The sequence below is a fragment of the Pristis pectinata genome, chromosome 8 (assembly GCF_009764475.1).
Source record: "Pristis pectinata isolate sPriPec2 chromosome 8, sPriPec2.1.pri, whole genome shotgun sequence".
Lineage (NCBI taxonomy): Eukaryota > Metazoa > Chordata > Chondrichthyes > Rhinopristiformes > Pristidae > Pristis > Pristis pectinata.
This window is the reverse complement of record NC_067412.1, coordinates 84,929,565-84,953,163: the sequence shown is the minus strand read 5'-3', so window position 1 is coordinate 84,953,163 and position 23,599 is coordinate 84,929,565. Positions and strand designations below refer to the sequence as shown.

General features: G+C 42.0%; 1 protein-coding gene across 1 annotated transcript in view; it reads right to left on the bottom strand.

The window, feature by feature from the left end:
- The window catches only part of LOC127573617 (calpain-5-like), a 110,909-nt gene extending 87,603 nt beyond the window's left edge, over positions 1–23,306 (bottom strand). Inside the window, exon 1 of the mRNA XM_052021996.1 lies at positions 23,132–23,306. Within this exon, the coding sequence (XP_051877956.1) occupies positions 23,132–23,296 (165 nt within the window). The 5' untranslated portion in view covers positions 23,297–23,306. The remainder of the gene's footprint in view (positions 1–23,131) is intronic.
- Positions 23,307–23,599: the final 293 nt, after the last annotated feature.

Sequence of the window (23,599 nt, the reverse complement as noted above, 5' to 3'; positions counted from 1 at the left end):
CAAAGGTTATGTTCAAAAGCTTATGTTCTGGATAATGGACTATGAATATAATTCCTTCTTCATGACATCCACTGGAGAACTCTTAAGGTGATAACACAAGAAATTTGACAGAAAATGTCGTTTCACTCCATAAAGGGAGAGTTGTTGATAATCAGAGCTATTACACAACTATATCTTGGAATGGTGGAAAATCTCAGTAGACTACACCTGTTCCATTAAAGTAAATGCAATCATTGAAATTACCCAAGTAAGTAGATACAAGTTTCCAATCATCAGGTAGTTCTATTCCATTTGAAAACATGTTAGGATGGTAGTGGGCAACATCCATCTCAGCCAGACAATGCACATCGTGCTGGTCGTGGACATCAAAAGCAAGACAGGAGTGGTCAGGTCTCCCAAATCCCAAAGTAGTAAATTGCATTGAAGAAATTTCAGTCATGGTGAGGATTCATGTCTGCCTTCAGTGGCTGATTCATGCACCCTCCCATCGAGGCCACCTCCTGCATTCAACACCCAAATAGTTTCAAAAGTGTGCAGGCATACTTGAACATTGCAGCAGCAATGTCAAGGGTATGCTAAGTTGGCAAGTTAAATGGCAGCTGTAAATTGTCTATGTATTGTGTAACTGAGTGCACTCCTGGGAGGATTAGATGGGAATGTTGGGAGAAAAAGAGAGGAAGGCTTGATGATTTGCACAGACTCAGTGGGCCAAAGGGCCCATTTCCGTGAAGAATGACCATACGACTCTGTAACATAACTATTACCTCCTCATGACCTTTATGTGTGGGTACATTACATGCACAGGCAACTATGATACAAAATCATAAAAAAAACAAATGGGTTTTCCATTTCTAAACTAGCGTAACTGACAAAAACAACCCCTTTCTGCCTTTTGCAGGGATCACTCTCTCCAGGACTCCCTAGTTCATTCCTCCCACCAAACCCCCCCCCCCACCCCACCTATCCCGTTCTCACCCCAGGAACATTCCACTGCCCCTGCCATAGGTGCTACACCTGCCCCTACACCACCTCCATCCAAGGACCAAAACAGTCCTTTCAGGTGAGACAGAGATTCACCTGCACCTGCCTTAATATCATCTACTGCATTCTGTGCTCCAAGTGTGGCCTCCTCTACATTGGTGAGACCAAACACAGACTAGGAGAACGCCTGCGCTCTGTCCGTAACCGCAATCTGCATCTCCCCATTGCCAGTCATTTCAACTCCCCCTCCCACACTATCACTGATATGTCAGTCCTCGGCCTCCTCTACTGCCAGGAGAATTCCAAGCACAAACTGGAGGAACAGCACCTAATTTTCCATCTTGGAACCTTGCAGTCTAACAGTATGAACATTGAGTAATCCACCCCCCCCACCACGCTTCTTGTCTTCTTCCCTTTCCTAGCCTCTTTTTTCCACCTTTATTCCCCCCATTCTCTCTTTACCTTTGACCCATTCCCCGGTGGATCTGCTCTCCCCTCCTCCCCCACAGCTGCCTATCACTATCTCTTCCCTGAATCTACCTATCACCACCTTGTGACCACCCCACCTCCCCTCTTTTGTCCACCTATCATTGCTCTGCTTTTCCCTCCTAGATATTGGGCTTCCCCTTTTCCTATCTTCATTCCTGAAGAGGGTTCCTGACCTGAAACATTGACCGCCTGCTTTTCTCCACGGATGCTGCCTGGTCTGCTGAGTTCCTCCAGCATCAGTGTTTTTCATCTAGATTCCAGCATCTGCAGTCCTTTGTTTCTCCTGACAAAGGCCTTGCGTGACTTGATAGAATTTCTATCTGCAGCACTCGTGTTAAATAGCACTTACAGATGTTTAGTTTTCCAACAGAAATACGAGCAGCTGGCCTGGATTGGACCTACCACCTGAACCTAAGCAAACAGCTGGGTGGGATCTCATGCAGCTGTAACTTACAAAGCTAGTGCTGGAATCTCACAGCAGCAGGAGCACATTACTGGAAAAGAACGGCAGGTCATCTGCAAATAACTGCAATATTCAGGGATAGATTTATGGAGGCCTTCAAGAAGTGGGCTACAGGAAGGTTGCCTGTTTGCCATGATCTTATGCATGAAGAACTACAAATAATGTCTGTTCTGAACATTTTCCTCATATATCCTTGTACCTGACTAAAATCACATCAAAAAAAAAGCACTTGGTCAATCCTGTTTGCCTGGAAATTCAACTTGTCTGTTGTTATAAATGAATTGCTCAGTAACGGTAGTCTGCTTCCAAAATTCTGTTTCATTTACTTCATTAATGTTTATTACTACTGACCCGCGATGAACTTTTGGCCAATAATCTTTCAGCTCCATGTGTATTTCTAAACTACAATTGACATGCATTCCAAGTGCAATTTTGAAAGCAGTTACTCAATAAACCGTGAAAGAGCATTTTAAGTATTGCGAAATAGCATCTAAAAGTATGGGTCCAGATCTCAAGCTCCAAATAACCTTGTGTGACACCTGCTCGTTTGCTCATTTCCCTTCTTTTAGCCATATCCTGAGACCCAAATCGGCACTTGGCTATTATTTGGTGTTCTTCAAGCTTCTAACATCTCATTACTAGAGTGAGACAAGTTTGTGCATAAATTTACAGATATGAAACCCCAAGGCACCTTCCCAATAGGACTGATTCGATCTACGTTGTTATTCTTTCTGGTTTACTCTCTTCTAAATACGCCAGCATCCTCTCTCAACACACATACAGTGACGACATGAGCAAGGCTTACAGAATCATCACACAACTGTTTGTTCAACATTTGTTCATTTTTCCATTCCCATCAGCAATCTTTAAAACTGCTCAGGGCCGCATAAATGGGACTAACTGTGGCATTCTGCATTCATGGTTCATTCCATCCAGCCCTTTGAGCTTGCTCTACTATTCAATTTGATCCCAAATCTCAAAACCAGATTCCCACTCTCTTCCCATACCAATTAATTCTTTTTGGTGTCAAGAAACCTCCAGCCTTCATAAATATCTTCAGCAACTTGCTTCCATTGCCTTCTGTGGTGGAGAATTCCATAGGTTCACCACCCTCTGAGTGAAGAAACTTTCCCTAGTGTCAGTCCTAAAGAGCTGGTGATTGACTTCAGGAAGGTGGAACGGTACACATGCTCCTGTGCTGAGGTCAAGAGGGTTGACAGCTTTAAGTTCCTAGGAGTGTACATCACCAATAGCCTGTCCTGGTCAAATCACATAGACACCACAGCCAAGAAAGCCCACCAGTGCCTCTACTTCCTCAGGAGGCTAAAGAAATCTGGCTTGTCCCCTTTGACACTCACCAATTTTTAATCGAAGCACCATAGAAAACATCCTGTCTGGATGCATCACGGATTGGCATGGCCACCATTCTGCCCGTGACTGCAAGAAACTGCAGAGAGTTGTGAATACAGCTCAGCACATCATGGCAACCAGCCTCCCCTCCATGGACTCTGTCTACACGTTTCGCTGCCTCTGTAAAGCAGCCAACATAATCAAAGACCCCACCCATCTGGGACATTCTCTCTTCTCCCCTCTCTCCTCTCCCATCAGGCAGAAGTTGCAAAAGCTTGAAAGCACATACTACTAGGCTAAAGGACAGCTTCTATCCCACTGTTATAAGACTATTCTAGTTCCCTAATACGATAAACTGGATTCCTGACCTCACAATCTACCTCATTATTACCTTGCACCTTAATGTCTATCTGGATTGCACTTTCTCTGTAACTGCAATACGTTATTCTGCATTCTGTTATTGTTTTTACTTTGCACTACCTCAATACATTGTGTAATAAATTGATCTGTATGAACGGTATGCAAGACAAGTTTTTCACTGTACCTTGGTACATGTGACAATAATAAACCAACTTACCAAATACTTCCTTCCTATTCCAGAGACTGTGACCCCTGTTCTAGACCCCCAGCCAGGGGAAACATCCAATCTGTCTAACCCAGTCAGAATTTTGTACATCAGACACAGGTAAATCGAAGCCAGGGATTTGGATCCAGTGGGTCCACAGGGAATTGATATGATAGGAGGAAATGGATAGTGGGGGAGGGGATGCCAAGAGATGAAGAGAAGGAAGCACAAAGAGATGATAGATGAAAATAAATTTATTAAGAGGTCTTTTCACATAATAAAATATCCCATAGCACAGCACTGGTATGTGACTAGGCACATTTTGACACAGTCATAAAATCCTTTCCTAAAAGCAATCTCAACTTTTAAACCTCAGACAACAAGTTGTTTGGTTTAAATGGAATCTAACTCCCAAGCCTCTTTAAATTAACCAAACCCACACCTAGTTTCAACAACACCACGATGTACAAGAATAAATCACATAGTCACGAACATGGAATACCGTTGCTCAGAAAACTGGCAAGTGGTAGCGTAGAGTAGGAGATTCCTGTTCAGAGTACAGATGGAGCCCTTTCTCATGCATAAATTACTGCTGCAACTAAAACTAATGCAGTACATCAATTAAAAAAAAGAGTATCTTAACAGTACATTTTAGCAACAGAAGGCCTTGGATTTCTATTGCATAGGGCATCAACTTAATCGGCAATTCTGGGAAATTCTAACCCAGTTAACCATGCATATGACATGCTTATGCAGGAGGAATGACTTCATTCCTCCTGAAATGATCCCAGGGTCAACCATCTGCAAGGCAAGTTCTCCTTCTGTTTTCCATTGGGCTTGAATATCACAATCCTTGCCCTGGGTACGCAGAGGTGAGAGGTGCCCAGCCTTCTACCCACCTGGCATGGGAAAGTTTAAGGGAAAATCTGCCTCAAACTAGCTCCAATAACTAAAGCACCAGATTTCATTGTAACCACCATTTTAAGAGCTTCAGCCACAGCAGAGTAATGTTAACATTTCATGTGGACTTTGAGCTGAACCTGCATGTTATGTTTAATTAGACACATGTGCATTGAATTGCGAATCTTGTACCTTTGATTCAATGCGTATTCCATGCAAAGCTGGCTAGATATGGCCTCATTCTTCTCCTATTTCTTGTGTGTAGTACACCTGACGATATCACTCCACACCTGGACAACTAAACCTGGCTTGGATCCCTTCTGCAATGTTGCCTCAAATGCATTTTGTTCTTTTATGCAATGAATAAAGGCTTAAAGATTTTTCAAAATTAGAATCTACTGAGCAATGTTCCTTCTAAACAGTGTAGTATGGAGTTATTCTAAAACCCTCTTCAGGGCCCTGATCTTGTGCCCCAGGCTATTAGACACTCCTTTAAAAAGGCCTATAACTCTTTATTCAGAATTAAAGTTTCTTGCCAAGACAAAAATCTGGACTTTTTAGTCTGAGTAATGGAAAACACATACTGACTTATTAATGTCAGTCAATTTCAGACAGCTATTGGTTACATTGTTAACTGCTTTCTCCTCAGTTTGTGCAACAGCAGTCCTGGTTTCCCTAATTTTTAAGCAAATTTGAATCTGCTTTCAGATCAGTGTATGGTTATAAAGCTGCGTGTTTTTCATCTGAATATTGAGGCCATTCTTCATCAAAGCACCACAATAAGGCCCAAGCCTGTCCTCACCAGACCCCAGAGATTCAGTGTGCCAGATGGTTAAAAGGAACAGTAATAAACCTCACTCTACTAATTGATTCCAGCCAGAGAAAAGTTTTTTTCTTAGAAAGTTATTACTGTATGGTCTCTAATCATGAACTCTGCCACAAATTAAATTCCTAAAATGACCTAGGTCAGTTATCTGTTTATTTTTACTTTCCCCTCACTACTTTGTAAAATTACTATGCTACTACTACAGGACTCTTCATTTGCTAGATTTTCTCTTCTATACTTCTACAGGCAATGTCATTTCTCTAGCAATTCAAAGTAGCTGTTCATTCTGCATGAAAGCAAGTGGGCAATAGGTGGGATGATGTTGTAAGGGATTATCAGAATGAAGCCTGGTGCACTCAAAATCCACACGAATGTGGATGATAATGGTCCAGTGACAAGAATTTTGGCTGATTGTATTCATTTCCTAATCCAGATATGCCAAAGCCAATTTAACAGCCCTATAAATGCTACAAACAGCTAATTCAATACAGGACACAGCTAAAAAAACAATTGTGCAGTGCATTACCATGTTGAAATACTCCAAAGTACTTCATATGAATAATTTTCTATTTATTCATTTTCAGGACCTGGGTATTGCCGGCAAGATGAGAATTTATTGCCCTTCCTTTGAGAGGGTGGTGATAAGATATCTTTATTAGTCAAATATACATTGAAACACACAGTGAAATGCATCTTTTGTGTAGAGTGTTCTGGGGGCAGCCCGCAAGTGTCGCCACGCTTCCAGCACCAACAAAGCATGCCCACAACTTCCTAACCTGTACGTTTTTTTGGAATGTGGGAGGAAACCAGAGCACCTGGAGGAAACCCACGTAGACATGGGGAGAACATACAAACTCCTTACAGACAGCGGCCAGAATTGAACCCAGGTCGCTGGCGCTGTAAAGCGTTATGCTAACCGCTACACTACCATGCCTGCCATGATGAATCACCTACTTTAAATCATGGTAGTCCTTCTAATGAAGGTACTCCCACTGTGGTATTAGGTTTACCCAATATTGTGATGGACTGGCAATATATTTCCAAGGCAGAGTGGTGTGCAACTAAAAGGGAGACCTGCAGGTCATATCCCCATGTGCCTTCTTCCCTAGGTCTTCTCAGTGGTAGAGATCAAGTGTAGGAAGTACTGCCGGAATATCTTTGGCAACTGACTGCAATTTTGTAGATGTTGCACACTGCTGCCATTGTGCACTAGTAGTGGAAGGAATGAATCTTTAGACTGGCAGGTGAAGTGCCAATCAAACAGTCTGCCTCATGCTGGATTGTGATAATCTTCTTGGGTGCAGTTGGAGTTTCATTCAACCAGGCATGCGGAGGATACTCTGTCATACTCCTGCCTTACAGTTTACAGAAGATGGAAAGGCTTTGGACTATCAGGAGTCAACTTACTCCCCACTTGATATCCAGCCTCTGGCATACCCCTTTCACCTCTGCATGTGTGCGGCTGGTCCAGTTGAGTTTTGGGTCGATGATAATGGTGTGGGTCTTGGTGATGGGAACGTGATTGAACATCAAGAATAGGTGATTAGACTCTCATTGAAGAATGTCATTGCCTTACACTTCAGTGACTCAAGATGTTATGTTCAATTTATCAGCCCATGCCCCAGTGTTGCTTTGGTCCTGCTGCATGAAGGCATGGACTGCTTCATTATTTGAGAAGCAGTGAATGGAATTCAAAATTGTGCCATCAACAGCTAACATCTTTTCAAGTAATGGTACAGTTATTTATGTAAAAAAAAATCAACTATTCTACATGCATTCTGTCCCTCAGCTAGCCATGTAATCAGCATTTATGGACATGTACCTAGAAAGTGGGCCAGTAGCACTTTTGTTTTTTTAATATATCTATATATTTTTTAATTTTTTTTATATATATAAAAATATTTTTTAAAAAAATATATATATAGAGAACCAAACAATTCAAAATAAATTTTACTGAGTAAATCACAGTAATGACCACTTTCAGGTGAAATTGCAGCAAATGCTAAATTGGACTGGTCGTTTCTGGCCCTGGTTCATGTTGTTATGCAACCATAGATTACCCCAGCAACAGAATCACATTTTATGATGTCAATCATACATTGATGTGAAACTTGCATCGTAAATTGGAGCTCAAAGCTCCATACAACCATTGTCATGGAACAGAAGAAACTACAAGCACAGCATACCACGTTCTTGCTTTATTCAAGGATTGATGTTATATGGAGGTCTCACAGAGGAGCTTCAGAACTGACAGCAGGCTGCTTAAAAGTCTCTCAAGTCCACGAGGTACGTTAAATCTAATTGCACTTTTCTCCCCCCAATATTTAACTGCCAAATTACTCATTCAATTTTGAGTAATGTGGAATGCTGCCAGCAGTGTCAACAAACATGATGACACTGCCTGCAGCATTCCATTACTGGAGCATTTGGGATTGGTATGGCCAGTGACTTCAGAAAGGTCAATTTCCTTCCAGCAGGAGGCACAGACATGTCCATCTGCCAGGAGCCAATGCATGGAGAGTCTTCATGGACATTGTGTTGTTCTTGGACCCTTCCTCGTGATCAATGTAGTCATAGGCTCAGATTTCTGAAGATTGTGAAAACAGAGGTTCAAGACGCTCTGCAGGATGAACTTTGGCAACACCTCCATCCCTGGCCTCCTTTCTCCATGGAGGCAAGGGTCACAGTGATCCACTTTCCTAGCCACTGGATTATTCCGTGTAGCCCCCCTATTGGTTTTAGTCATATTTGCTGCTCACCACAGCTTTAGGGAGAGCACTGAAGCTCTTCATTCTCACGAGACGAACTCCCCCGCAACCCCCACCCCCCGACTTCAGTATTTGCCAGAAGTGTTGGCTTCCCACGAATGCAGGCAGTAATTGACTGCATTCATGTGCCGCAAGGGTTCCTATAAATAACATGATCTTTTCATGGATGGAAAGGGTTTCTATCGCTTAAAATGTCCAGCTCGAGATAGACCATGAGAAGAATTTCTTGTAGATGAATACCATGTTTCCTGGCAGTTCCCATTACCCTTTCATTCTGCACTACCAGACATTTCCAGCTACTGGCATTACCCAAAGGGATGGATCCCAGGGGACAAGGGCTAGCCTCTGTTACACTGACTTCCCATGGCAGTTTGCACTCCAACCACACCACCTAAGTGAACATAGCGAAGTCCAGGCAAGCACCAGGATGGTAGCGGAGAACATCATTCATCTCTTCAAACAGAAATTCTGCACCTTTCTTCAGTGCCCTGCATTATTTGGCCAGCAAATTGAAGATTTCACAGTAGTGTTTAGTTTCTTGCATCTGCTCACAAAGAGAAAGCACCACCAATGCAGAGGAAAGAATAGCAAGGAGGCCTGGAGCCCAAGGAAGATGTAACACATGCAAAAGACCAGCAGGGGTAAGAGGAACAAAGAGGAGAAACTAGGAAAGTGTCTCTGCCCAAGATCAGCAGCCTACTTTTCCCAGATGAGCAGAGGAAAGCAGCATTGTCCATACTGACAAGAAGGGATTCCTTTATGGAGAAGGTAATTCCGAACACACACCAAAATCATACTCCTAGTGCAAGGCAAGTAACCCTCTGCATATTCCAAACATGAAAACCACCACACTACACCAGCAAACAGTCAGGAAAGCCTGGATCAATGCCAATACTCCAACTTGCCGGTTTACAGGTCCATCAGCACCATTTACAACACATGAATGAATGAATCAATCAATCCCTGGTCCAATGACATGAATGGTTTGCTACGACACATCTAATTCCTGGTAAATGGTAGCTCACCTAACCCGCTCCAGCTTCCATAGAGAATACACATTCTTTGGAGGATTAACACTTTGCAGGTGTAAACAGTAGCAAAGAGCTGGAGCATTTACAGTATAGATGGTGGATATTCACCATTGCTCTTGGCTGGATTGAATGCAATGTTCATCACAACACATTTATCACATTGGCATATATTGAGTAGGGAGAAGCATAGAGGCGCCAGTGAAATCCACACAAATCAATAATGGGAAACCCCACCCATTTGTTATGAGAAATCCCTCATGGAATTCCAAGATTGGTTTGATTTAAGCCAGGACTAACTGACCATTTCAAAGTACACAGTGGGGAAGCATTGGTGAAGTCTGTGTGTGGAAGAACTCTATTTCACTCTGTTTACAACAATTGGATATGATCACCATGGAGTCACATTATCCTGTTGGCCAATGTTTTCCCCACCTATTCCTATCACTTTCAACCCCTCCGTTGAATGAGGTCTCCTGGAGAACAGGTAGCATCAAGCAGATGTTTCATCTTACAATGTGACCATGTCATGTCCTTCAGCCTCTCAAAGGAGTTCCTCCCTCATTGTTGCCATCAAAACTATTGCAAGATCAGACCAAGCAGGGGAAAAGAATCCCAAGATAGGAATCGACTTCACATTGGAATCTATATTAGAGGATGACATTGTTGGTAGGTACAAGATCATTCAATTCCAGGCAACGTTGCTCCCTTCTTCAGGGATTCTCATTACTGGAGGAAATAATGTGAGACTTTTCGGCTCTTCTATGGTGTGCCTGGTGGATCTCCTCCCTCTCCTTTCCAACACAAGGACTTCCCTCTTCATATGGATCTCATTCATCAGCAGTTCATGGAGTCATACAGCATGGAAATGGGCCCTTCAGCCCAACTAGTCCATGCCGACCATCTCAGCTAGACCCATTTGCCCACAGCCCTCTAAACTTTTCCCATCCATGTACCTGTCCAAGTACCTTTTAAATGTTGCTAATGTACCTGCCTCAACCACTTCCTCTGACAGCTCATTCTATATATTGACCACCCTCTGGGTGAAAAAGTTGCCCCTCAGGTTCCTATTCAATCTCTCCCCTCTTACTTTAAACCTATACCCTCTAGTTCTTGATTCCGCAACCCTGGGAAAATAGACTGTGCGCATTCACCCTATCTATCGCACTCAATTCAATGTTCCTTCCAGAAAAATCAGAGAACCCTCACAGCGTCTCTCTCCTCCATGGTTGCTATGTGACTGATGCTTTTCTCTGACTGCCTCACAGTGAAGTGTCAGCAGCAATACAGAGTTGGCCAAGGTCCCATTGGGAACTGTACAAGTTGCATTTTAGTGCTTCTGTCCGAATGTAAACTATTCATATCCTATTGCACACTTGCTTTGGAAGGTAACACTAGCATGAAACACAACAAGTGTTTTAATGCACTAAAGATAAGCAAAATCCAATTTCTAGGCAAGACTATCTGTCAAGGCCGAATCAGATTTATTATCACTGACATATGTTGTGAAATTTGTTGTTTTGTGGCAGCAGTACAGTGCAAGACAAAGATATAAAAATCACTACAAGTTACAAAAATAAATAAATAGTGCAAAAGAGGAATAACGAGGTAGTGTTCATGGATCGTTCAGAAATCTGATGGCAGAGGGAAAGAAGCTGTTCCTGAAACTTTGGGTCTTCAGGCTCCTGTACCTCCTCCCTGATGGTAGTAATGTGAAGAGGGCATGTCCCGGGTGGTGGGGGTCCTTAATGATGGATGCTGCCTTCTTGAGGCACCGCCTCTTGAAGATGTTCTCGATGGTGGGGAGGGTTGTGGCCATGAGTCTACAATCTTCTGCAACCTCTTTCAATCCTGCACATTGGAGCCTCCATACCAGGTGGTGATGTTTTCCACTGTACATCTGTAGGAATTTGCAAGAGTCTTTGATGACATACCAAACCTCCTCAAACTCCTGATGAAGTAGAGCCACTAGCCCATTGGGCCCGAGATAGATCCTCTGAGACGTTGACACCCAGGAACTTGAAGTCAGCAAACTCTCTGCTCTTAAAATAACACCATGAGATCTTAAATATTCAGAGATGTGTCTTGCAACAGGGAGACAAGACCTTGGTACAACATTTCATCTGAAGGACTGATAGAAATTCAGGACAGCTATGTTTTGGAAAAAAATACAGACGTTTTAAAAATTTATTTACAGAAAAAGGGAGTTGGGGTGTAAGTAATTTCAGGCTTGTCAGTTTGATTCAATTTGCAGCCACTTACTGAAAATTTATATTCATAAGGACATGAAAAGGTCATTTAGAGCCTCGAATATATTTTGGGTAAGAATACATTGACCACAAATGGAATACGAAGAACATGGGAAATGTGTGGTTCCTATACTTTCAGCTCACTGCATCTAATGCAACCTTGGCCAATACCGTTAGTGAATGAAGGATTGTGCTGAACAACCAGCTGCATCAGAAGTTGAAATAGCAGCCCACACATTTCTCTCTGGGACCAGGAGCCTATACCCCAATTAGAACTACATGTGGTTTTTAAATTTTCTCTAGCACAGCAACCTCTTCCCCCAAGTAGTTCCACAGAATCACACTCATCTGGGAGTAACTGAAAGACAGATGACCATTTATCTTTTTATGTTGTTGATAGATGAGAAAAGGTTTGTTCTAAAAATGATACTTTCACCTCCTGCTGATATTGAGTTCAACCAACCTCTCCTCAGGGTAGGTATTTGCAGATTGGATCTTGTGGCTCCAAATCTCCATCTACCTTCTCCTTATTTTTCTATTTTACATTAAATTTACATTCCCCAATATCATGTTCTTCAAATGGGTGAATTGAAGTACAGGTCTTTTGGGGAGTTGTTTGTGTGAACAAACATTGCCACAGAAACTCTATACAACTCCCCTAAATTCTGCAACTAATATTTTAGTTAAATATCACTCATGGTGTAAGAAATTCTCATATCCCTAACAATTGCTTAGCCGAATAATTGTTGTCTAGCTAAAGCATTGGCAGTTACAGTAGTAGTATAGTTACAATGCTGGCAGATAATTTATCTAGGAATGGTTTAAGATCACATTTGTAATTCTACAAACCATGAAGTAGGACATATCAAAGCCATCCAATTATCCTCCTTTCAGCTGGTCCTCAATCAGGGGATGGAGCCGTCAAGCAACCCTTCTCACTGCATCCATTTACCTACACGCTGCTCAAGTTGCATCCAGACCTCGCTACAGTACTCACTTCAACTTTGGGCACAAGAGACGCCAGCGAGAAGCCAGAGTCCCTGTTTTAGACAAACATTACTTTTATGTCAATGTCTAAGGGTCATCCTACAAATAAAATTGCCAAGATCTAAAAATGTTAAAAGACACATACAGTAAAAGGATGGTGTATCTGAATGTGATTAGCATTCATATGCAACATCTTTGAATTAACAGCGCAAACAGCAAAAGGGATACAAGATAAGTTGCCATTATAGTTGCAGGATGACCAAGGCTGGGAGCTGAAAGGAAAAGGAGGCAGGGTGGCATCGTTAGTAAAGGATAAAAATCGGATTGATATCACAAATAACTGGCTCAGAAAATCAAGATGTAGACAGCCCGGGTGAAGCAAACCACTAAAAGGGGCAGACAGTATTGGTGGGAATTGTCTATAGATCTTCAAACAGAAGCAGCAATATAGGGAATGCCATCAAGCTGGAAATTACGGATGTATATAACAAGGGTACTACAGGTAACATGGGTGATTTTAATCTATGAATGGACTGGTCAGATCAAATTAGCATTAATATTACAGAGGAGGAATTCCTGGAGTGTGAACCGGTTGGATATTTTAGACCAGTATATTGTGTGGCCAAGTAGGAAACAGGCTATCCCAGATTGGGTGTTTTACAAAGATATTGGTTAATAATCTTGTTGTGTAGGATCCTTTGATGAAGGGTGAACAAAACATGAAAGGATTCTTCATTAAGATGGAAGACGAAATATTCAAAATGTTGGAAATTCTCCACCCAACAGCACTGAGGATATGTTGACAGCTGGGATTTGAGAGGGCACCCCAACAATCCACCCCCCTCATCCCCAAGGGCAGTGGGACTTTAATCTGATCCCTAAATCTTGAAATTTCAAAAACAGTTCTGCTCTCAGACATTACCATGCTAAATGTGTCACTGTACGTGACCTTTGCCTCTTAGAAACAAAATCAGAAAATCAAGATCATTGGAGTTTTTAAGTAATGTTAACAGTTTTATTTAAATAGATCAACAGGATACAGCTGGATTTAATTGTAACGAGGCTAAACAATGCCAAGAGATGGTCTCCTGGGGTTAACAAAAGCACTGTAAGACCTGGAAATCTGTGCTGGTCTGTCAAGAGGCAATGTGCAGATGTTGCACAGTGCCTCTTGTTGTCTAACCATTGAGAGTATCTAGCAGTTTTCAAAATAATTGTTTTCTTTGACAAAATAAACATCTAAAGGGGGATTGTGACCTTTTATTGAACTAATAATGGAAATGTGAAGCAGCAGGGAGAGAACAATACCTTGCTTCAAATGATATTCTTGGAAGTTGGGTTGCATTGGACCACAATGTTGTGTATCATGTGATCCAATTTCATTGATAAAGAGAAATATAATTAAAATTCTGGAAGCTCAATAGATTGCTGACATCCAGTGAACCCAGATGCATACAAAGGTGTCCAATGATATGGACTCAAGCTTGGACACCACTTGTCATTCACATGTGCATCTTTATATTATTCTCAGGCTACTTATGCTGACTTTCATAGTTCATAGCAAACTTATAAAGCAAAGCAGGTCACTTGCTCATTGTCGGTGCTGGTGGAAAAGGCTACCCAACGCTAATCACACCTTCCAGCACAAGATTATTTATATATTTTTACATACATATATACACACACACACACACGAATTAAGTTTCCCATGTTCCAAAGAAACCAAACCCAGCCAACCCAATCTTCAGACAGGAATTTTTCCAGACCAGGCAAAATCCTCTCCTCCATCCCCTCTTACTTCAGTTGCATCTTTCCTGTATTCTGATGGTCAGAACCGTACACTGGTACCTCACTTGGTGGTCAGGATGTGGTCCCAGGCAATAAGGGCACAAATGGAATCAGCACTAAAAGGGGCCAATATACCACGAGACAGATGTGATATGGTCAGAATCCAGCAGCGAATCACCCATACCTCAGTGTGGAGAAGCTGCCTGGTGTCGGACAGGCCAGTGCAATTGGTGCGGCCACTTAGCACTGAGATGTGGGGCTTGGAGGCTGCACCATGGTAGTTACTGTGTTGTCAGCCATTGCTGGGAACTGGCAGTGAATGCTCTGCTCAGAGACCACCCAGATCCTACAGTCTCTCTCATCACCTCCTGTTTTGTGGGTGATGGAATCTGTCTTTGTTTGCCTGCACATTTCTCTGTGGTAACAACCTCAGTGGTGGTTGTCAGCCTCTGAACTTGGGCAGCTAAAGAGATGAGGAGATAGCAGCACCCATCACATTTAGCAGAAGATGCTGAGGGAGACTGTAGGACCTGGGTGCTGTAGCTACTGATATTCCCAGTAGGGGTTGGTACACACCAGGCTAGCCAAGGTGCAGCCCTGTGCCCACCATCTCCATGCTGAGCAACCACACTGCTCTTCCTAATTCCACCCCCCTCCCCCCCCCAACACCAGGCCCCAAAGGCAGCTTCTCCACACTGAACGTGGACAATTCTGCTGGCACTCCTGCAGCAATGAAGGCTGGATTTGTGCCAGGTTCCCAGCCCAGCAGCATGGAGGGCAGGGGTTCATGAGACAGTAGCACAAAGCCTAAGTAGATATATTTCTTAAAGTATATAGTGGCACATATCTGCAGGTGCTCAGACAGTACAACCAAGGGTTCAATTCCAGCCACTGTCTGTAAGGAGTTTGTACGTTCTCCCCGTGTCTGCGTGGGTTTCCTCCGGGTGCTCCGGTTTCCTCCCACGTTCCAAAGACGTATGGGTTGGGAAGTTGTGGGCATGCTATGTTGGCGCTGGAAGAATGGTGACATTTGCGGGCTGCGCCCAGAACACTCTAGGCAAAAGATGCATTTCACTGTGTTTTGATGTACATGTGACTAATAAAGATATCTTATCTATAGTGAATCAACACTCTGCAGGGAGAGGGCTATGTGGGCAACTATTATATGCAGCATCCAAGTTGTAGCATAACTAGTGTTGTATTACATTTGAGTATTACCTCCCTGTTCTTATATTCTAGACTTCAGGTAATAAAGGAAAGCATCCCATAAACCTTTTATTGGTATTGGTTTATTATTTTCATCTGTACTGAGGTACAGTGATAAAATTGTCTTACATATGTTATGGATTAGGTTGCTATTTGGTGACTGTCCCTTTAAAATATTGTACAGTAGTGTGTGGAGTCATCATGACAGGAGGGAGAGGGGGAGGGGGAAAAAAAATCAATGGATGAAGAACAATAACTGTGTCTGTCAGTACAATCCACGTATGGATTATTGGAGCAATCCAGTAAAGTCCACTTTGTCATTAACCTGTAAAGGGAAACAGGTATTTCTGTGGACGACCACATCTCGAATGCCTTTCAGAACAAAGGCAGTGGATATCACCAGTGATTGAGGTGTCGTATGGGTTCCATCAGGGAACATTTGGATTTCGTAATTTCTCTCTATTCTCTCTCTACATTTTCTCTTCAGTCAACGGTGGTTTTGCAAAAGCCTTTGCTCACATTTCACCTTATGACTTGCTGAACTGAACTTTGAGAACTATTCCTGGACTTGGAGTTTGGGAATTTGCCACATACACGCACTTCGAGTTTAGTGTTGGGGGTTAATGTTTAATATCTAACATTTTTACTTTTCTTATTATTAGTTATTAATAAAATAGTTTTCAACACTTGTACATGACTCGGTGTGTTTCTATTGTTGCTGGTACGTAACACATACCAATTGTACAGATCAATTCATTACAGTGCATTGAGGTAGTACGGGGTAAAAACAATAATAATACAGAATAAAGTGTCACAGCTACAGGGAAGTACATTGCAGGTAGACAATAAGGTGCAAGGTCAAACAAAGTAGATTGTGAAGTCAAGAGTTCATCTCATCGTATAAGAGAACCGTTCAACCATTTTAAAGCACCTTATTGACCCATCCTGTTGTGTTTAAGGATCTGTAGAAGTATATTCCAAGGTCCTCTGTTCTTCCATACCACTCCGTCCCCTGCCAGTTCTTGTGTATTGCTTTCCTGTGTCTCTCCCTAAGTGTACAACCTCACCCTTCTCTGGATTGAATTTCATTTTCCTGCTCAACTGACCAGACTATCTCTATCATAGAACATAGAACAATTACAGCACAATTCAGGACCTTCGGCCCACAAAGCTGTGCTGAACATGTCCCTACCCTAGAAATTACTAGGCTTACCCATAGCCCTCTATTTTACTCAGCTCCTTGTACCTATCTAACAGTCTCTTGAAAGACCCTATCGTATCAGCCTCCACCACCGTTTCCGGCAGCCCATTCCACGCACTCACCACTCTGAGTAAAAAAACTTACCCCTGACATCTCCTCTATATCTACTCCCCAGCACCTTAAACCTATGTCCTTTCGTGGCCACCAATTCAGCCCTGGGGAAAAGCCTCTGACTATCTACCCTATCAATACCTCTCATCATCTTATACACCTCAATCAGGTCCCCCCCTCATCCTCCGTCTCTCCAAGGAGAAAAGACCGTGTTCCCTCAACCTGCTTTCATAAGGCACGCTCCGCATTCCAGGCAGCATCCTTGTAAATCTCCTCTGCACCCTCTCTATGGCTTCCACATCTTTCCTGTAATGAGGCGACCAGACCTGAGCACAATACTCCAAATGGGGTCTGACCAGGGACCTATATTGCTGCAACAATACCTCCTGTCTCCTAAATTCAATTCCCTGATTGATGAAGGACAATACACCATATGCCTTCTTAACCACAGAGTCAACCTGCACAGCTGCTTTGAGCATCCTATGGACTCAGACCCCAAGATCCCTCTGGTCCTCCACACTGCCAAGAGTCCTACCATTAATACTATATTCCGCCAACATACTATCTTCCTGCAGTATGGGATTTCTTCCTCTGTCAGAAGACCAAGTTCTGTATCATTTGCAAACATCCCTATCATGTCCCCTATACTCAAGTCTAACCGACCGATACATAAATCACAATAAGCAAGGGACTGTGCAATGACCACTATGAAATTGTAATGGTAACAGCCATCCAGACTTACAAATGCCCATCAATGATTACCTTTTACTTCCTGCCATTGAGACAGTTTTGAATCCAACCCATCATTCTACCTTGGGTTGCAGGAGTTCTTAAAAAAATTTTTGCCTAACCTACATTTTGGGATTTCATCAAAACCCACATAGGCTGCCTCAATTCATTCAGGTTAACCAGCCAGGACCATCCATGAACAAGTTCATGCTGACCTTCCTTGATTAATTTGTGTTTTTCCAAGCGAGGGTTTATACTGCCCCTTAGAGTGAATTCTAATGCAAATGCCCAGCTCTGCAGTTAAACGAACCAGCTGATAATTACCTGGTTTATCTTTTCCTCCTTTTTTAAGTAATGGTACAATGTTAGGAATTTTCCAGTCATCTAGCAGCACTCCTGTAGCCAATGATAATGGAAAAATTGTAGTCAAAGCTTTTGCAATTTTCTTCATTGCTTCCTTTAACAGTCTGGGATAAATTTCATCTGACCCTGGCAATTAATCCATTTTAAAGATACTAAATTACTTCCTCTTTGACTTTATTTTGTTACGTACCAGCAACAATAGAAACACATCGAGTCATGTATAAGTGATAGAAACTATTTTATTAATAACTACTTGTAAAAATAAAAGTAAAAATGTTATATATTAAACATAAACCCCAAGACTAAACTCAAAGTGTGTGTGGCAAATTCCCAAACCCCAAGTCTAGGAATAGTTCTCAAAGTTCAGTTCAGCAAGTCATCAGGTGAAGCGTGAGCAAAGGCTTTTGCAAAACCACCATTGACTGAAGAGAAAACGTAGAGACAATGTAGAGAGAAATTATGAAATCCACATGTTCCACGATGGAACCCAGACGACACTCAATCTCCGATGATCTCCATTGCTTTGTTCCAAAATATCTGCCACCCCGAAGGCATTCGATACGTGGCCACCCACAGAAATACCTGTTTCGCACTACAGGTTAACGACAAAATGGACTCCACTTGTTTGCTCCAAAAATCCATACATGGATTGTAGTGAAAGACACAGCTATTGTTCTTCATCCATTGATACAGATACCAGCAGTCAGTGCGTCTCTCTCTCCGAGCAAAACAGCCAGCACATTGTTATCTTGCTGTCTTGATGACTACTGTCCAGGTGCCTTAAAGGAACATTCACCAAATAGTAACCTGACTCATAACAATTTAAACTATAACATCAGCATCAGCATCACCACACCCCCCCCCCCCCCACCGGTAAAGACATCTACAACATATTGATTAAGAACCTTGCCCTCATCCCAGCCTCCACAAAGAGTTTGCCTTTCTCTTCCATCTCCCTCAGACTGTTTGCTCAATTGTCTTCTCCCAACAATACTATTGTCTCTTTGTTTGGTTAAATTGACTTAGCCTCATTTGTTAATCACTCGAATATGTCATCCCTTCTCACAGCAGTGATTGTGTGCGGGTGGAAGGAGATCCAATATGGGGTTGTAATCATAATTCAGTTAGATTTAGCATTGTTACAGAAAAGGACACAGATACATAGAAACACCCCTCTGGTCCTCCAAATATCAATTCCCCCTGTAACCACTGCTCTCTTAACCTTTCCACTTAGCCACCTATGCCCTTGGCTCTAGCTGCTTCCCAGGGAACTTTCTCCAACTATTGATCAAGGAGCACAAAGTCCTTGGGCACGTCCTGAACAACCTGCCTGTTCTTATTTGTCTGTATGGAAGTCACTCAGGCCCTAGGGTGACTGCTTCCTGTCACATACTCTGTCCATGAAACATCTTACCTCACAGATTTCTCACTGGGGCCGGCAGGCACGGTAGTGTAGTTGTTAGCATAACACTGTTACAGCACCAGAGACCCAGGTTCAATTCCTGCTGCTGTCTGTAAGGAGTTTGTACGTTCTCCCCATGACTGCACGGGTTTCCTCCCACATTCCAAAGACGCGCCAGTTAGGAAGTTGTGGGCGTGCTATGTTGGCGCCGGAAGAGTTGCAACACTTGTGGGCTGCCCCCAGAACACTCTACGCAAAAAGATGTATTTCACTGTGTGTTTTGATGTACATGTGACTAATAAAGATATCTTATCTATTCAAGGTCCGTAACTCAGAGCTCAAGCTCCTCCAACACTTCTTGCATCTGTAGTGTTTCAATCACAGCAACTTCGAGAAATGAGACAGATTGAATGGAAGCAGCAACTTAGCGTGCTATGTTGGTGCCAGAAGCATGGCAACAATTGCGGGCTGCCCCAGAACATTCTACACCAAAAAAAGATGCATTTCACTGCGTGTTTCGATGTACACGTGATTAATAAAGAAAATCTTATCTTATCAGATAAATGAGAGCTTCAAACTGGATTACTGCTTCTAAACTCCTGACTTTAACTCCTAAAATAACACAAGGGTTATGTGGACTTTTCAGCTACAGAATATAGCACTCTTTAACCTGGTGAAACTGAATTTCAAGCAGAATTTCTCCCTCAGCAACAAGTTTGAACCACTCTAGACCACAAGGAAGAAAACTTGCAGTGGTTTATGGATGGGGGCACAGTAATAGCTGTTTTTAAATGAAAATTTACTGAGGCCAGCAATAAAAGAACAGCCACAAAACTAAATGGGACAACTAATAAGTTTAGAAATAATACAATCATCTATAATGATTATAATCCATCCGAGCAGGATGATCACAGGTTTGATTCGCAATCTGAGCCAATTTCAGTTAGGACAGTTTGGACTAAAATGCTTCTTGATTAAGCATAGAAAAAGAATATCAGGCTACTCCATGCAAATTATTAATCTGTGTATGTCAGACAACAAGGGTCAGGCTTGGGTTTGGCACCCCTCGCTCCAAACTGAATATTCTGCTAACAGAGTCTCATTTTCTGGATGTGGACATACAGCATGTTCAGTGACTATTGTTTTCATAGGGCAATTGCTCATCAGACTAAACCACAACTTGGGAGACTTCAAATGAGAGATGAGGAAAAGAGAAAGAAAAAAAAATTTAAACAACATCCTTCAATAATTTACTCCAAATTTCTCATTTGGGTAGTCAAATATTTATACTGTTCGTTAGAGAATTAAATGGCTAAAAGCATACGTAAATTTTGAAGCTTATTCATACAAGCACAGAGAAACAATAAAAGTAATTCCCCATGTGTGTTCTTGTTGTTGGTCTTAGATATTCCTAACTGTGGTGAAGATTAAGCATGAATGCAAAGATTTTGAGGAATGTCAAATATTCTTCAGATTGCTTTGATCTGCAGGCATGACGTGTAACCCCCACAAGAGGTGGGGGGGGGGGGGGAGACGGGGGAAGGAATCAACATTCATGCCGTTAGGCTGCAAGGTTCCAAGACGGAAAATGAGGTGTTTTTCCTCCAGTTTGCGCTTGGAATTCTCCTGTCAGTAGAGGAGGCCAAGGACTGTCATATCTGTGATAGTGTGGGAGGGGGAGTTGAAGTGACTGGCAACCGCGAGATGCAGGTCGCGGTTACGGACAGATCTGTTCAATCGGTTTTCACAGGCTTCCGATCAATGAATGTCAGACCAGTATTATTCACTCTGTGGAAATGTTTTTTTTCCCCCTCATCATCTTCAGTCCATCCTGTTTCTTGACCCTCTTGCCAATGAGAACACATTTTCTTCGTTCACTTTGTTATATCCTTTATAATTTTGCTCCCTTCTGTCAACTTGCCTCTTAACCAACTTTGTTCTAAAAAGAACAACCTAATCTGTCCTAGTAACTAAAATTCCTCTGCCATGGGACCACTAGTTTATTCCATCCTGAACCCTCCAAAGCTTTCACCTCTTCCATAAAAGGGTAGTGGCTATATTTAAGTATAATAATCCATTTTGCAACAAATTTCATGTCACACAAGTCAGTGATAATAAATCTAATTCTGATTTGCAGACAAAGCCATGTATTAGAAAGTTTCCAAAGTAAAAACCAAACTTGTATAGTTCAGATTAACCAGAAGTTGAACAAATCATTCTAATGCCATTTATTACAGTCAAAATAATTTAAAAATGCTGATCAACCCGTAATACTGGGAAGTAGTCAATATACACGTACACATAGAAAGCGGTGGATATATCAGTACTGATCTCTTGACCAGAAAACTACTGGACTGTCAAATTAAAAAAATGTGTAAGAGCAAAATAGAGGCAAAGTATCCTGCAGTAAGTGACTGGCAACAGGAAGATGCAGGTCACGGTTACAGACAGATCTGTTCAATCTGTCTTCACAGGCTTCCGATCAATGAATGTCAGACCAGAATTATTCACTCTGTGGAAATGTTTTTTTTTCCTCATCACCTTCAGTCCATCCTCTGTTTCTTGACCCTCTTGCCAATGAGAACACATTTTCTTCATTCACTTCTCATCTCCCCGAAGTCTTTCCATTCACCCACAAACATGTCAGGAGCAAGAGGGAAAAATCTGCACTTGCCTGGATGAAAGTGGCTCCACCAACATTCAAGTAACCATCCTTGACTAGCAACCCAAACATGCATTCCTTCCATCATTGGAAAGTTGAAACTGCATGGTTCAAAATCTATAAAATGTACTACCTGTGATTATTCTGGTAGCAACCCCCAAACCAGTGAACTCAAACAGCAAGAAGGACAAGGGAGCAGAGGCTTAGGAACACCATCACATGCAGTTTCCCTCCAAGTCTCATATCATCCTGGTCACTAACACTTTCTCTCCTACAGCTCCAAGGGTCCCATTTTTAAAAAGATCGAGGTGACATACATCATCAGAGACAGAGGCACATGCGGAGATTCAAACACATGCACTCACATTGTAAAAAATGTAACCATTGTGCATTTATAACTGAGAGCATTTTCCTTTTTTTTTGAAGTTGGATTCTTAAGTTCAAAGGATAAACAAGTCTGACTGGTGTGTCTATATCTTTTTAAAAATCCATCAAAAAATGTTTAAATTTATCAGTGAATTCAGTGCGAAGAATGATATTGAGCATTGTACAATGTTGAAAGCTCCTAATATTTACACACATGCTTATACAACTCATTGTCGACAGCAAAGCATGAAGGTTACCAACCAGGGCAGCTGATAAAATGTGAATGTTAGCCATAGTTTATAGTACAGCAGGTCAATGCACATATTGGAATAAGTTAACCAGCTTTTCCAGTAACAAGGCTTACTGAACTAGTTATAAGTCAGACAGAAATTAAAAGCATGGTAACAATTTGCTTGTGTCAGGAATTTATTTCTGTAGCCCCAGCTGTACTTCTGCTGGATCTCTGAAAAAGCAGCATTCAGATCCAATTATCCCTAGGTTTTTAACTTTTTGTGTAAGAAAGCTCTGGTGTGTTGTTATGACAACCAGTATGAAGTTTCTCTGCACATCACAATAAGATCAACATCAGTTTGCAGTGCATTATTTTGCACGTAGAGCAGCTGCAACAAATGAAACTATTTCCACATCTATTTATGACAACACTTTGCATCATATCAGACATTAAACACATTATTACCTTTGGCCGTTTCCACTCAATTATTCCTGGAGGAGACTTGGTGTAAAAGAGTGACTCATTTGTTGCAGGAAAGTAAGGGTCCTCAAACTGTTGCTGGTTTTGAAGGCATTCTTCTTTTAAAGCAGAGTATTGCTGATCTTTGTAAAACTTTATTGATGGAACCATCCTCCACAACGTAAAACTAAAATAACATCAATGCAAGCGTAATTTTCATTTGAGCACTCAATGGTAATGTTTGCCAAAGTTTGTGACATGCATAAATACCTCCCACACCCCCAATTTTGGCATTACTGCCAGCATTTATCTGTATTGCTATGGAAATAATTCAAGTGAAAAAGCCTTCGCGGGGAACAGGAAACTGAACTTACCTACAAAGCTGCCTTTTTAATACTGAACTGTCAGCTGATTCATAAACTCTCCATCTGCCCTGCAAAGTTCCTTGCATTTTAACCTGCATGTTTCCAGACT